Consider the following 15,315-nt stretch of genomic DNA (forward strand, 5'->3'; position numbering starts at 1 on the left):
CAGTCACACACACACACACAGTCACACACACACACAGCCACGCACACTCATCAGGCAGTACCTGTCACACACACACACAGTCACACACAGTCACACACACACACAGCCACGCACACTCATCAGGCAGTACCTGTCACACACACACACACACAGTCACACACACACACAGTCACACACACACAGCCACGCACACTCATCAGGCAGTACCTGTCACACACACACACACACAGTCACACACAGTCACACACACACACAGCCACGCACACTCATCAGGCAGTACCTGTCACACACACACACAGTCACACACACACACAGCCACGCACACTCATCAGGCAGTACCTGTCACACACACACACACACACACAGTCACACACACACAGCCACGCACACTCATCAGGCAGTACCTGTCACACACACACACACACACAGTCACACACAGTCACACACACACACAGCCACGCACACTCATCAGGCAGTACCTGTCACACACACACACAGTCACACACACACACAGTCACACACACACACAGCCACGCACACTCATCAGGCAGTACCTGTCACACACACACAGTCACACACACACAGTCACACACAGTCACACACACACAGTCACATACAGTCTCACACACACACACACAGCCACGCACACTCATCAGGCAGTACCTGTCACACACACACACAGTCACACACAGTCACACACACACACAGTCACACACACACAGTCACACACACTCATCAGGCAGTACCTGTCACACACACACACAGTCACACACAGTCACACACACACACAGTCACACACACACAGTCACACACACACAGTCACACACAGTCACACACAGTCACACACACACAGTCACACACACACACAGTCACACACAGTCACACACACACACAGTCACACACAGTCACACACACACACAGTCACACACAGTCACACACACACACAGTCACACACAGTCACACACACACAGTCACACACAGTCACACACACACAGTCACACACACACAGTCACACACACACAGTCACACACAGTCACACACACAGTCACACACACACAGTCACACACAGTCACACACACACACAGTCACACACAGTCACACACACAGTCACACACAGTCACACACACAGTCACACACACACACAGTCACACACAGTCACACACACACAGTCACACACACACAGTCACACACACACACACAGTCACACACACACAGTCACACACAGTCACACACAGTCACACACACAGTCACACACAGTCACACACAGTCACACACACACAGTCACACACAGTCACACACAGTCACACACACACAGTCACACACACACACAGTCTGTCTGTGTGTGTGTGTCTGTGTCTGTGTGTGTGTGGCTAAAGCGCAGCAAGTTGGCACAGTAGGGGACACAGGTGGTGCATCAGCCAGTCATCTCGGTCATCTCGGTCAGTCGACCCGTGGCACCTGCTGGGTCTGCCCCGTGACCTCCTGCCAGCGGGCGTTCGACACTTCACGTAACCTCAAGGTGCACATGGCCTGGCACAAGCGTCGTGGTGACGTCACCGCCACTTAGTGGCGAATGGCGGTTGTTGTGTTGTTGTTGTGTGTGTGTGTGTCTGTGTGTGTGTGTCTGTGTGTGTGACTGTCTGTGTCACTGTGTGTGTGTGTGTCTATGTGTGTGTGTCTGTCTGTGTCACTGTGTCTGTGTGTCTGTCTGTGTCACTGTGTGTGTCTGTGTGTGACTGTGTGTGTGTGGGTTTAACCAGGCTGGATTGTGTGAGGAGCTCACAAGTCCTTGAAAGATCTGGGCAAAGTCCCATCAGTGAGCTCCTCCGGAAGGCAAGGCTGCGTTGGCTGGGTCATGTAGCCCGCATGCCCAGCCACCGCATGCCTAAACAGCTTTTGTTCGGCCGGATCGAGGGGGCTAAACGGGCGCGGCACGGGCTAGAGAAGAGATGGAGTGATGTGGTACAGGAGGACGCTGAGCTGAGTGGACTTGCCGATGACTGGTACCAGCGGTGTCAAGATCGGCCTCAGTGGAGGAGGCTCGTGAAGGACGCTACTGGGCAGTTGGAGGCAGTCGCCCTCCAACAACAACGGAGGGCGGAGGAGCGACGCTCACAACAACGAGCGGAGCGCCGGGTGGCTAAAGCACAGCAAGTTGGTACAGTAGGGGGCACAGGTGGTGCATCAGCCAGTCATCTCGGTCATCTCGGTCAGTCGACCCGTGGCACCTGGGTCTGCCCCGTGACCTCCTGCCAGCGGGCGTTCGACACTTCACGTGGCCTCAGGGTGCACATGGCCTGGCACAAGCGTCGTGGTGACGTCACCCGCCACTTAGTGGCGAATGGCGGTTGTTGTGTTGTTGTTGTGTCACTGTGTGTGTCTGTGTGTGACTGTGTGTGTGTGTCTATCTGTGTGTGACTGTGTGTGTGTCTATCTGTGTGTGTGTCTGTGTGTGTGTCTGTCTGTGTCACTGTGTGTGTGTGTGTCTATGTGTGTGTGTCTGTCTGTGTCACTGTGTGTGTGTCTGTGTGTGTGTGACTGTGTGTGACTGTGTGTGTGTCTATCTGTGTGTGTGTGTATGTGACACACACTTCTGCACTTTGGGGTACTTCATCTGCGCGATGACGTTGTGTGTGTGTGTGTGTGGTACTGTGTGTGTGTCACTGTGTGTGAGTGTGACACAGTGTGAGTGACACAGTGACTGTGTGTGTGTGACTGTGTGTATGACTGTGTGTAGGTGTGTGTGTGTGTGACACTGTGTGTGGTGTGTGTGACACTGTGTGTGTGTGTGTCTGTGTGTGAGTGTGACTGTGTGTAGGTGTGTGTGTGTCTATATGTGTGTGAGTGACACAGTGAGTCTGTGTGTGTGTGACACAGTGTGTGTGTGTGACTGTGTGTATGTGTGAGTGTGTGTGTGACACTGTGTGTGTGTGTCTGTGTGTGTGTGTGACTGTGTGTGACTGTGTGTGTGTGTAGGTGTGTGTGTGTGTGACACACACTTCTGCACTTTGGGGTACTTCATCTGTGCGATGACGTTGGTCGACTCTTCTCTGCTTCTGCTTGAGGTGCCGTGGCCACATCGTGTCCACCCAGTCCACCTGCTCCACCTGCATCCACCACACACAGCGGGGGGAGGGGGGAGGGGTGGGGTGGAGGGGTGGGGGAGAGGAGTTGAATCATTCACCACTCACTCACCATTCACTCACCACTCACTCACCACTCACTCACTCACTCACCCACTCACCACCCACTCACCACCCACTCACTCACTTCGCCCACCCACCCACTCAATCACCCACCCACTCACCCACTCACTCACCACTCACCACCCACTCACCCACCCACCACTCACCACCCACTCACCCACCCACTCACCACCCACTCACCACCACTCACCACGGCAGGGCGTTGCACCAGGGTCTCCAGGCGAGTGTGGCTGAACTCCAGTGAGATGACGTTGTAGAGTTTGCCCCACTCACCACCCACTCACCACCCACTCACCACCCACTCACCACCCACTCACCCACCCACTCACCCACCCACTCACCACCACTCACCACTCACTCACCACGGCAGGGCGTTGCACCAGGCTCTCCAGGCGAGTGTGGCTGAACTCCAGTGAGATGACGTTGTAGAGTTTGCCCCGCTGGGCGGCTGGCGTGTCGTAGTAACGCGCCCACTGGCTCATCGTCATCTCGATGCCCTTCTGAGTCGTCACGTCCATCACGTCCACCATGCGGCGACTGCCTGGCTCACACAGTGACACACACAGTGACACACACACACAGTGACACACACACACAGTGACACACACACACAGTGACACACACACACAGTGACACACACAGTGACACGCACACAGTGACACACACAGTGACACACACACACAGTGACACACACAGTGACACACACAGTGACACACACACACAGTGACACACACAGTGACACACACACACAGTGACACACACAGTGACACACACAGTGACACACACACAGTGACACACACAGACACACACACGCAGTGACACACACACAGTGACACAGTGACACACACACAGTGACACACACACACAGTGACACAGTGACACACACACAGTGACACACACACAGTGACACACACACAGTGACACACACAGGACACACACACGCAGTGACACACACACAGTGACACAGTGACACACACACAGTGACACACACACACAGTGACACAGTGACACACACACAGTGACACACACACAGTGACACACACACAGTGACACACACACGCAGTGACACACACACGCAGTGACACACACAGTGACACACACAGTGACACACACACACAGTGACACACAGTGACACACACACACACACAGTGACACACACACACAGTGACACACACACAGTGACACACACACAGTGACACACACACACAGTGACACACACACACAGTGACACAGTGACACACACACAGTGACACACACACAGTGACACACACACAGTGAAACACAGACACACACAGTGACACACACACAGTGACACACACACAGTGACACACACAGACACACACACGCAGTGACACACACACAGTGACACACACGCAGTGACTTACCCACGTACATCTTGACATCGTTGACACTGAAATCCTTCCCAGGCATTCTGCAACAACGGAGACACACGGAGACGCATGGGGGGAGACACACGGGGAGAGACACGGGGAGAGACACGGGGAGACACACGGAGGAAGGGGGGGAGAGACACGGGGAGAGGGGAGAGACACGGGGAGAGACACGGGGGGAGACACACGGGGAGAGACACGGGGAGAGACACGGGGGGAGAGACACAGGGAGAGGGGAGAGACACGGGGGGAGAGACACGGGGGGGAGACACGGGGAGAGACACGGGGAGAGACACGGGGAGAGACACGGGGGGAGAGACACGGGGAGAGACCCGGGGAGACACGGAGACACGGGGAGAGACACGGGGGGAGAGACACGGGGGGAGAGACACGGGGGGAGAGACACGGGGAGAGAGACACGGGGGGAGAGACACGGGGGGAGAGACACGGGGAGAGAGACACGGGGGGAGAGACACGGGGGGAGAGACACGGGGGGAGAGACACGGGGGGAGAGACACGGGGGGAGAGACACGGGGGGAGAGACACGGGGGGGAGAGACACGGGGGGAGACGGGGGGGGAGAGACACGGGGGGGAGAGACACGGGGGGAGAGACACGGGGGGAGAGACACGGGGAGGTTGGTGGATCACCCACAGATTGGCTGTGAAACTCGCTCCCCTCTCCCCGTGACTAATCTCCATCTGTTCCATCTCGCTCCCTGCGACCACACACGCTTCACCCCCCCCCCCTCCTGCTGCTCTCTCGCACTGCACCCCCCACCACCACCACCACAACCTCAACCACCACCACCACCTCCACCACCCCCACCTCAACCACCCCCCACCACCACCACCACCACAACCTCAACCACCCCCACCACCACCACCACCACCACAACCACCACCACCACCACCACCACCACCACCACCTCAACCACCCCCACCTCAACCACCACAACCACCACCACCACCTCAACCACCCACCACCACCACCACCACGTCAACAACAACAACCACCACCACCACCCCCACCACCACCACCTCCACCACCACAACCTCAACCACCACCACCTCCTCCTCCACCACCACCACCACCACCACAACCACCACCACCACCACCACGTGACACCACCAGCACCCCCACCACCACCACGTCAACAACAACCACCACCACCACCAGCAGCAGCAGCAGCAGCTCACTTCATGTCGAGGCCGTCCGTCTTGGTGAAGACCAGCGGCGTGCGCAGCCCCCTCCTCCTGCACGTAGCGGTACGAGAAGTCTGCGCCACACACGCACACGCACAGGCACAGGCAAAGCTGCTCACCCAGGTAGCCTCTACACGCTGCAGGGGCAAGTGCTGTTAGTGGCGAGTAGCAGCACCTAGACACACAGACAAAGATCCCCCAGGTAGCCTCAAACAGGGCTGCAGGGGCAAGTGCTGTTAGTAGCGAGTAGCAGCAGCGCCTATGAAGGCTGCCGGCGCTGTGGCACACAGACACGTACCGTGTCTCCCCCGTGTCTCCCCGTGTCCCCCCCCGTGTCTCCCCCCCCGTGTCTCTGATCCTCCCACCCCCCGTGTCTCTCCCCCCGTGTCTCCCTCCGTGTCTCTCCCCTGTCTCTCTCTCTCCCCGTGTCCCCCCGTGTCTCCCCCCCCGTGTCTCCCCGTCTCCCTGTCCCCGTGTCTCCCCATGTCTCCCCCCCGTGTCTCCCCCCCGTGTCTCCCCCCCCGTGTCTCCCCCCCGTGTCTCCCCCCCGTGTCTCCCCCCCGTGTCTCCCCCCCGTGTCTCCCCCCCCGTGTCTCCCCCCACCTGCTCCGTGCATGCTGCGGACGAAGCCGGCGTCGTAGCGAGAACTCCCCCCGTGTCTCCCCCCCGTGTCTCCCTCTCCCACCGTGTCTCTCTCTCCCCCCGTGTCTCCTCGTGTCTCCCCCCGTCTCCCCCGTGTCTCCCCCCCCGTGTCTCCCCCCCCGTGTCTCTCCCCCCGTGTCTCCTCGTGTCTCCCCCGTGTCTCCCCCCCGTGTCCCCCCCCGTGTCTCCCCCCCCGTGTCTCCCCCCCCGTGTCTCCCCCCCGTGTCTCCCCCCCCCCGTGTCTCCCCCCCCGTGTCTCCCCCCCCGTGTCTCCCCCGTGTCTCTCCCCTGTCTCTCTCTCCCACCGTGTCTCCCCCCCGTGTCTCCCCCTGTCTCCCCGTGTCTCTCCCCCGTGTCTCCCCCTCTCCCCCCGTGTCTCCCCGTGTCTCCCCCCCGTGTCTCCCCCCCGTGTCTCCCCCCCGTGTCTCCCCCCACCTGCTCCGTGCATGCTGCGGACGAAGCCGGCGTCGTAGCGAGAACTCCCCCCGTGTCTCCCACCCGTGTCTCCCTCTCCCACCGTGTCTCTCTCTCCCCCCGTGTCTCCTCGTGTCTCCCCCCGTCTCCCCCGTGTCTCCCCCCCCCGTGTCTTCCCCCCCCGTGTCTCTCCCCCCGTGTCTCCTCGTGTCTCCCCCCGTGTCTCCCCCCGTGTCCCCCCCCGTGTCTCCCCCCCCGTGTCTCCCCCCCCCGTGTCTCCCCCCCCGTGTCTCCCCTGTCCCCGTGTCTCCCCCCTGTCCCCCGTGTCTCTCCCTACCTGCTCCGTGCATGCTGCGGACGAAGCCGGCGTCGTAGCGAGAACTCCCCCCGTGTCTCCCCCGTGTCTCTCCCCTGTCTCTCTCTCCCCCCGTGTCTCCCCCCCGTGTCTCCCCCGTCCCCCTGTCTCCCCCTGTCCCCGTGTCTCCCCCCCGTGTCTCCCCCCCGTGTCTCCCCCCCGTGTCTCCCCCTGTCTCCCCGTGTCTCTCCCCCGTGTCTCTCCCCCGTGTCTCCCCCCCGTGTCTCCCCCCCCGTGTCTCCCCCCACCTGCTCCGTGCATGCTGCGGACGAAGCCGGCGTCGTAGCGAGAACTCCCCCCGTGTCTCCCCCCCGTGTCTCCCTCTCCCACCGTGTCTCTCTCTCCCCCCGTGTCTCCTCGTGTCTCCATCCGTCTCCCCCGTGTCTCCCCCCCCCGTGTCTCCCCCCCCGTTTCTCCCCGTGTCTCCACCCTGTCCCCCGTGTCTCCCCCCACCTGCTCCGTGCATGCTGCGGACGAAGCCGGCGTCGTAGCGAGAACTCCCCCCGTGTCTCCCCCGTGTCTCCCCCCCCGTGTCTCCCCCCCCGTTTCTCCCCGTGTCTCCCCCCTGTCCCCCGTGTCTCCCCCCACCTGCTCCGTGCATGCTGCGGACGAAGCCGGCGTCGTAGCGAGAACTCCGCAGCTTCTCCTCCAGGTCGAAGCTCCGCTTGCCCTCGATCTCGTCGTCCGAGACGTCCCCGTCGTCATAGCGACGGGGCATCACCGATCGCTATGGAGACAGGAACATGAGCGTGGTCGTCATAGCAACGACGAGGCATCACCTATCGCTACAGAGACACACGCAGTCGTCATAGCGACGGGGCATCACAGATCTCTATGGAGACACACACACGAGCGTAGTTGTCATAGCAACGACGGGTGATGTGTGCCCCACACTCTGGAGGTTTCCCGCCATTTATCGATTTGTGTAAATCTCGGGGCAGCCCCCCACGTGACTCGGGGGGGGGGGGGGGCAGTACCACGTGACCAGGGAGGGCAGTACCACGTGGAGGTAGTGGCTGCTGTGGTGGTTGTGGTGGTTGTGGTGGTTGTGGTATTGGGGGTAGTGGTGGTTGTGGTGGTTGTGGTGGTTGTGGTATTGGGGGTAGTGGTGGTTGTGGTGGTGGGAGTGGAGGTAGTCGCTGTTGTGGTGGTTGTGGTGGTTGTGGTGGTTGTGGTATTGGGGGTAGTGGTGGTTGTGGTGGTGGGAGTGGAGGTAGTCGCTGTTGTGGTGGTTGTGGTGGTTGTGGTGGTTGTGGTATTGGGGGTAGTGGTGGTTGTGGTGGTTGTGGTGGTGGTAGTGGTAGTGGAGGTTGTGGTGGTTGTGGTGGTGGCGACCCGGGTTCGATTCCCGCTCACGGCTAACACCAGTGACGATTATCTGAACCGGTCCTGGCCTCCCCTAGGTCGACTCAGCCTTAAATGAGTACCTGGTGCGGTGTGTAAACATCGCCCCTAGGGAGACAAAGGCGGTCGGGCGTGGTGCTGGCCACCCACCCCCTCGTGTGCCGTGCCGGCCTTCATAGGTGCTACTCGCTAACAGCACTTGCCCCTACAGTCTGTAGGCTATACGGGGGATCTTAGTATTTTGGTAGTGGAGGTAGTGGTTGCTGTGGTGGTTGTGGTGGTAGTGGAGGTAGTGGTGATTGTGGTGGTGGCGGTAGTGGAAGTGGAGGTGGAAGTAGTGGTGGTTGTGGTAGTGGTGGTTGTGGTAGTGGAGGTAGTGGTGGTTGCGGTGGTTGTGGAGGTTGTGGTAGTTGTGGTGGTGGAGGTAGTGGTGGTTGTGATAGTGGAGGTAGTGGTGGTTGTGGTAGTGGTGGTTGTGGTAGTGGAGGTAGTGGTGGTTGTGGTAGTGGTGGTTGTGGTAGTTGTGGTGGTGGAGGTAGTGGTGGTTGTGATAGTGGAAGTAGTGGTGGTTGTGGTAGTGGTGGTTGTGGTAGTGGAGGTAGTGGTGGTTGCGGTGGTTGTGGAGGTTGTGGTAGTTGTGGTGGTGGAGGTAGTGGTGGTTGTGGTAGTGGAGGTAGTGGTGGTTGTGGAGGTAGTGGTGGTTGTGGTGGTGGTTGTGGTAGTGGAGGTAGTGGTGGTTGTGGTGGAGGTAGTGGTGGTTGTGATAGTGGAGGTAGTGGGGTGGTTGTGGTGGTGGTTGTGGTAGTGGAGGTAGTGGTGGTTGTGGTGGAGGTAGTGGTGGTTGTGGTAGTGGAGGTAGTGGTGGTTGTGGAGGTAGTGGTGGTTGTGGTGGTGGTTGTGGTAGTGGAGGTAGTGGTGGTTGTGGTGGAGGTAGTGGTGGTTGTAGTAGTGGAGGTAGTGGTGGTTGTGGAGGTAGTGGTGGTTGTGGTGGTGGTTGTGGTAGTGGAGGTAGTGGTGGTTGTGGTGGAGGTAGTGGTGGTTGTGGTAGTGGAGGTAGTGGTGGTTGTGGAGGTAGTGGTGGTTGTGGTGGTGGTTGTGGTAGTGGAGGTAGTGGTGGTTGTGGTGGAGGTAGTGGTGGTTGCGGTGGTAGTGGAGGTTGTGGTGGTGGAGGTAGTGGTGGTGGTATTTGAGGTAATAGTGGTTGTGGTAGTGGTGGTTGTGGTAGTGGTGGTTATGGTTGTGGTGGAGGTAGTGGTGGTTGTGGTAGTGGTGTTGGAAGTAGTGGTGGAGGTAGTGGTTGTGGTGGTTGTATTTGAGGTAATGGTGGTTGTGGTAGTGGTGGTTATGGTGGTTGTGGTAGTTGTGGTGGAGGTAGTGGTGGTTATGGTGGTTGTGGTAGTTGGGGTGGAGGTAGTGGTGGTAGTGGTGGTTGTGGTAGTTGTGGTGGAGGTAGTGGTGGTAGTGGTGGTTGTGGTAGTTGTGGTGGTTGTGTAGTTGTGGTAGTGGTGGAGATAGTTGTGGTGGTTGTGGTCGAGGAGGTAGAGGAGGAGTCTCCTCACCAGTCTGCGCCCGGAGCGCGTGGTGGTGGTGGTTGTGGTGGTGGTGGTGGTATCGGCGGCCTCCATGATCGCGTCTCTCGGGCGACGCTCGCTCGCTCCTGCTCGCGTCCACCTCCTGCTCGTGTCCACCTCGTGGTGGTGTCCACCTCCTGTTCGTCTGCCCCTCGTCTCTCCTCGCGGCTGTCTGCCCGCGATGGCGCGAATCGCTACAGGCACCCTCAGCCCCACGCCGCCATCTTCCTCCCGCCTGCGCGCTGACGTCACGACACACGGCGCGCTGACGTGAGTCACCCGGAGGTGGTCGTCGTGCGCGGTGACGTCACCCGGAGGTGATCGCCGTGCGCGGTGACGTCACACGGAAGTGGTCGCCGTGCGCGGTGACGTCACCCGGAGGTGATCGCCGTGCGCGGTGACGTCACACGGAAGTGGTCGCCGTGCGCGGATTGCGTTCGGTGCCGGGTGACGTCACCACGCAAGCTCTGCGTGATGACGTTGCCCGCTCCCTACCCGCAAGGGGTTAAGTGGTGACGTCACCGCGGAGTGTGGCGTGGTGACGTCACCGGGTTCAGGGTTTGGGTGCGTGCTCGGGGTCACGTAACGATACGTCGTGACGTCACCAGTGCCCGATGACGTCACCCCGTGAGGTTCCCGCGGTCACGTAAATGCGTCGTGACGTCATCGCGTAGGACTACGTTCCATGCGCGGTGACGTCACCGAGCAGTACGTCGTGACGTCGACAGCTTTACGGGAGTTGGCGCGCGTGACCCGGGTCACGTAACGACACGATGACGTCAGTAAAGTTACATCGCTGCTGGATGGCGTCACTAAATGCTACTGTACAACGTGACGTCACCTCTCAAGACGTGCGTAATGACGTCACGTAATGGGCCGTACATAAATGACGTCATGCACCTAGGGGAGGGGGGGTCAGACATTTGTGACGATGTGTGACGAGGGGAGGGGGGGGGTTGCGAAATGTGACGTCACATCAAAATGCGAAACATTAAATAAATGTAGACGACACGTTTCTACTTAATTAAATAGACTTTTTAATAATTAAATAGACTTTATAATAAATGTTTTCTCCTACAACATCAGAGTGCAGCGCCACATTAAATACGCACTGCAATGACAATAGTTTACCGCGATTTGAAGGATGTTTTATTTTTTCTTTGGGGGGTGGGGGGGGCAGGGCTTCGTGACGTCATATTTGAGGGGGGGGGTCTGACTTCTTGTGACCCCACGTGACGAGGGGGGTAAAACATCGTCCAAAATCGCGTGACGTCATTTAGTGACGTCACGATACGCCGTCACTTCACCTGCGCGGACCGTGCAGACGCTGCCCGAAGGTGCGAGATGACGTCACGCATACTTAAGCGTGCCTCGTGACGTCACGCAATAATCGCAGGCGAAATCGTGCAGACATGAGGTCACCCATCAACTGTGCCAGGCTAGGTGCACGAGGTCACGGGACAGACCCTGCAGGTGCCACGGGTTGACTGCTGTGCCAGGCTAGGTGCACGAGGTCACGGGACAGACCCTGCAGGTGCCATGGGTTGACTGCTGTGCCAGGCTAGGTGCACTAGGTCACGGGACAGACCCAGCAGGTGCCATGGGTTGACTGCTGTGCCAGGCTAGGTGCAGGAGGAGGTCACGGGACAGACCCAGCAGGTGCCATGGGTCTACTGACCGAGATGACTGGCTGATGCGCCACCTGTGCCCCTTACTTTGCCAACTTGCTGTGCTTTAGCCACCCGGCACTCCGCTCGTTGTTGTGAGCGTCGCTCCTCCGCCCTCCGTTGTTGTTGGAGGGCGACTGCCTCCAACTGCCCAGGAGGTCATCCTTCCAATCCTGCGGAACCCATCCAGCGGTCCAGACTGTTGCTATGATGTCATGTAGGGCAGTCTGTGCACAAACGCCACCCTCCCTCAGCATTTCGCTTGGGAGATCATCTCTGCCCGGTGCCTTTCCTGGTCTCAGACTCCGGATCGCCCTCAGTACTTCCTCAACAGATGGCACCTCAGCCAGCCACTCACAGGGGGTGACCTCTTCCTCCAATATTTGAGGCACCGCAGCCTCGGCAGGGTCATCCCCACTTTGCCCCACGATGTTTAGCAGGCTGAGAGAATTTATTTTCCCCAGGACCTCACAAAAATGCTCTGCAAATCTGCGAACCTGTTCCTGGGGCTCGGAGATTGGATCACCGTTCTTTCCCTTAAGGATGGTAATAGGTGTGGCGCTGAAAGTTACTTTTTTGATGGAATTAGAGTGATTTGTGATCGCAGGCCACTGAGGCAGACTCCCATCTCCTCAGCAACCCGCGACCACCACCCATCCTTGCAGCGCCTCACGGCTCTCCGAACCTCCGAGCGAAGGCTGCGGTAAGCCTCCTCATTCTCTGACGTGGGATGCTGTAGCCGATGAGTGGGCCTGTCGCTTTTTCTCAGCCATCCTGAACACCTCCTCTGTCAGCCAGGGTCTCTGGGGAGGTCTGGACCGCATACCCAAAGCAGCCATTGCAGCTGCATGAGTCAAAGTCCTAAACCTCGCCCATTTACCCTCGACATCAGGAGTGGGGGACGATGCCAACCCCAGCCGCAAGCGATGATGAAATTCTCGCTTGCAACTTTCATCAGCTGAGACCATGCCACTCAGGGGTTGAATGGGGTCCTGGGTGTACACCCACCACCGGAGTGGAAGAATGGCATCCGCATCTTACAGATGACAAGTCGATGGTCAGAGGGCAGATCAGCTCCACGGTAGGTCCTGGTGTCAAGGACATGGGCTCGCATCCGCTGGTCTGTCACTATGTAGTCCAGCAGATGTTCTTGCTTGGACCCGGCATGCATCCATGATGTTGTGTGGATGCGCCGATGCCGGAACAGCGTGTTGGTAATCACAAGCCCATGGGCTGCACAAAAATCTAGCAGCCTCCTACCGTTATTATTGAGCTGATCTGGCCGATGCCTTCCAATCACTCCAGACCAGGTGCCAGCATCATGACCAACTCGGGCATTAAAGTCACCCAACAAGATGACTCTGTCCCGAGGGGCCACTTTAGCCAGCACCTGTGACAGGAGGTTATATCACCACCATCATCACCACCACCATCATCACCACCATCACCAATGAAATTATCTTTTTAAAAAAAGAATCGAAAACGTCACGAAATTCCAAATATTTATCAACCCACCCGCGCACGCACACTCACGTACGTACACGCACACACACGTACATGCGTACACACACACGTACATGCGTACACACACACACGCGTCTACACACACACACAAGCGTCTACACACACGCGTCTACACACACGCGTCTACACACGCACGCTCACACGCGCACGTACAGACGCACGCACACCTCAGCGTTCAAAGTGCCCCGTCTCTCCCCTAGGTCCGCTCAGCCCTAATGGTCGAGGGCATTGGGGGGCGTCCCGGCCACGCAGAGAATCACCAAACCCACTCGCGGCACGGTGCTAGTGGTTGTGGTGGTTGTGGTGGTTGTTGTGGTGGTTGTTGTGGTGGTTGTTGTGGTGGTAGTGGCAGCTGTCGTTGTTGTGGTGGTTGTGGTAACAGAGCCACTCTCCACGCAGTCTCTCCCCCTCTTCAGCGGAGTTCAGAAGTGAGAGTTCAACTCCAGCTTGTGGTTGTGATGATGATGGTGGTGGTGGTGGTGTCAGACTCAGTAGGACACAGCTGACCCAGCGGAGTTCGGAAGTGAGAGTTCAACTCCAGCTTGTGGTTGTTGTGATGATGGTGGTGGTGGTGGTGTCAGACTCAGCAGGTCACAGCTGACCCAGCGGAGTTCAGAAGTGAGAGTTCAACTCCAGCTTGTGGTTGTGATGATGGCGGTGTAAGATATTATTCAGGTCTCAGCTGACCCAGCTGACGACCCAATCAGCTGGTGCTAACCACCCCCTCCCTCCCCCACAGTGCCATGGAAGAGGGTTGTTGCCCGAACCGTTGTCTATTTGTACACACCCCGTGAGGGTCAACAGTGGTGGTGGTGGTGATGTTGACGATGTTGATGGTGTTGATGGTGGTGATGGTGATGTTGTTGTTGATGGTGATGTTGTTGTTGACGATGTTGATGGTATTGATGGTGGTGATGTTGTTGTTGACGATGTTGATGGTATTGATGGTGGTGATGTTGTTGTTGACGATGTTGACGGTGTTGATGGTGTTGATGGTGATGTTGTTGTTGACGATGTTGATGGTATTGATGGTGGTGATGGTAATGTTGTTGTTGACGATGTTGATGGCAGTGATGTTGCTGGCGTTGATTTTGTCGTTGTTGACGATGTTGTTGTTGTTGACAATGTTGTTGTTGTTGACAATGTTGATGTTGTTGACGATGTTGATGTTGTTGACGATGTTGATGTTGTTGACGATGTTGTTGACAATGTTGATGTTGTTGACGATGTTGTTGACAATGTTGATGTTGTTGACGATGTTGATGTTGTTGACGATGTTGATGTTGTTGACGATGTTGACGGTGTTGATGTTGTTGTCAATGCTGATGGTGTTCATGTTGTTGTCGTTGTTGACGATGTTGTCAATATTGATGTTGTTGACAATGTTGATGTTGACGACGGTGTTGTTGTTGTTGACGATGTTAAGATGTCGCCGTCTTTGTCGCCAACCATGTCTGCGAGAGGCCTAGCCCCGCTAGGCGAGGCCTAGCCCCGCTAGGCGACGCCTAGGCCCCGCCAGGCGACGCCTAGGCCCCGCCAGGCGAGGCCTAGGCCCGCTAGGCGAGGCCTAGGCCCGCTAGGCGAGGCCTAGGCCCGCTAGGCGAAGCCTAGGCCCTGCTAGGCGAGGCCTAGGTCCGCCAGGCGAGGCTTTAGCCCAGCCAGGCGAAGCCTTAGGCCCCGCTAGGCGAAGCCTTAGGCCCTGCTAGGCGAGGCCTAGGCCCTGCTAGGCGAAGCCTTAGGCCCCGCTAGGCGAAGCCTTAGGCCCCGCTAGGCGAGGCCTAGGCCCCGCTAGGCGAAGCCTTAGGCCCTGCTAGGCGAGGCCTAGGCCCTGCTAGGCGAGGCCTAGGCCCCACTAGGCGAGGCCTAGGCCCCGCTAGGCGAAGCCTAGGCCCTGCTAGGCGAGGCCTAGGCCCCGCCGTTCTCCTCCCCGTCGCCTGGCCGCCCTGCCCCGTTGGGGGCCCCGGCGGGAGGGGGGGGCTGTGCCGCCCCCCCACCCC

At 58.3% G+C, this 15,315-nt stretch overlaps 2 protein-coding genes across 2 annotated transcripts in view; both read right to left on the reverse strand.

Moving 5' to 3' along the window:
• Window positions 1-722: 722 nt before the first annotated feature.
• On the reverse strand, window positions 723-10,376 carry LOC144954539 (lysine-specific demethylase 2A-like). Its single transcript, XM_078885010.1, has 7 exons — window positions 10,116-10,376; window positions 7,801-7,939; window positions 5,796-5,875; window positions 4,592-4,638; window positions 3,569-3,747; window positions 3,000-3,107; window positions 723-746 (listed from the first exon to the last, which is right to left on the reverse strand). The coding sequence occupies exons 2-7, from the start codon at window positions 7,915-7,917 to the stop codon at window positions 723-725; spliced, it is 555 nt and encodes a 184-aa protein (XP_078741136.1). The 5' UTR covers window positions 7,918-7,939; window positions 10,116-10,376.
• A 2,504-nt stretch (window positions 10,377-12,880) lies between these two features.
• The window catches only part of LOC144954540 (derlin-2-like), a 21,090-nt gene continuing 18,655 nt past the window's right edge, over window positions 12,881-15,315 (reverse strand). Inside the window, exon 7 of the mRNA XM_078885011.1 lies at window positions 12,881-15,315. This exon is cut by the window's right edge and continues 80 nt beyond it. Within this exon, the coding sequence (XP_078741137.1) occupies window positions 15,224-15,315 (92 nt within the window). The 3' untranslated portion in view covers window positions 12,881-15,223.

This window comes from Lampetra fluviatilis, unplaced genomic scaffold (assembly GCF_964198595.1).
Source record: "Lampetra fluviatilis unplaced genomic scaffold, kcLamFluv1.1 SCAFFOLD_354, whole genome shotgun sequence".
Classification (NCBI taxonomy): Eukaryota; Metazoa; Chordata; class Hyperoartia; order Petromyzontiformes; family Petromyzontidae; genus Lampetra; species Lampetra fluviatilis.

Coding starts and splice junctions, on each gene's coding strand:
- LOC144954539 (XM_078885010.1), bottom strand. CDS start 7,917: ATGACGACGGGGACGTCTCGGACGACGAGATCGAGGGCAAGCGGAGCT. Junction 3,108..3,568: donor TGGTGCAACGCCCTGCCGTG/GTGAGTGAGTGG, acceptor TGGTGGATGCAG/GTGGAGCAGGTGGACTGGGT. Junction 747..2,999: donor AAGTACCCCAAAGTGCAGAA/GTGTGTGTCACA, acceptor TGTGTGTGACAG/GTACTGCCTGATGAGTGTGT.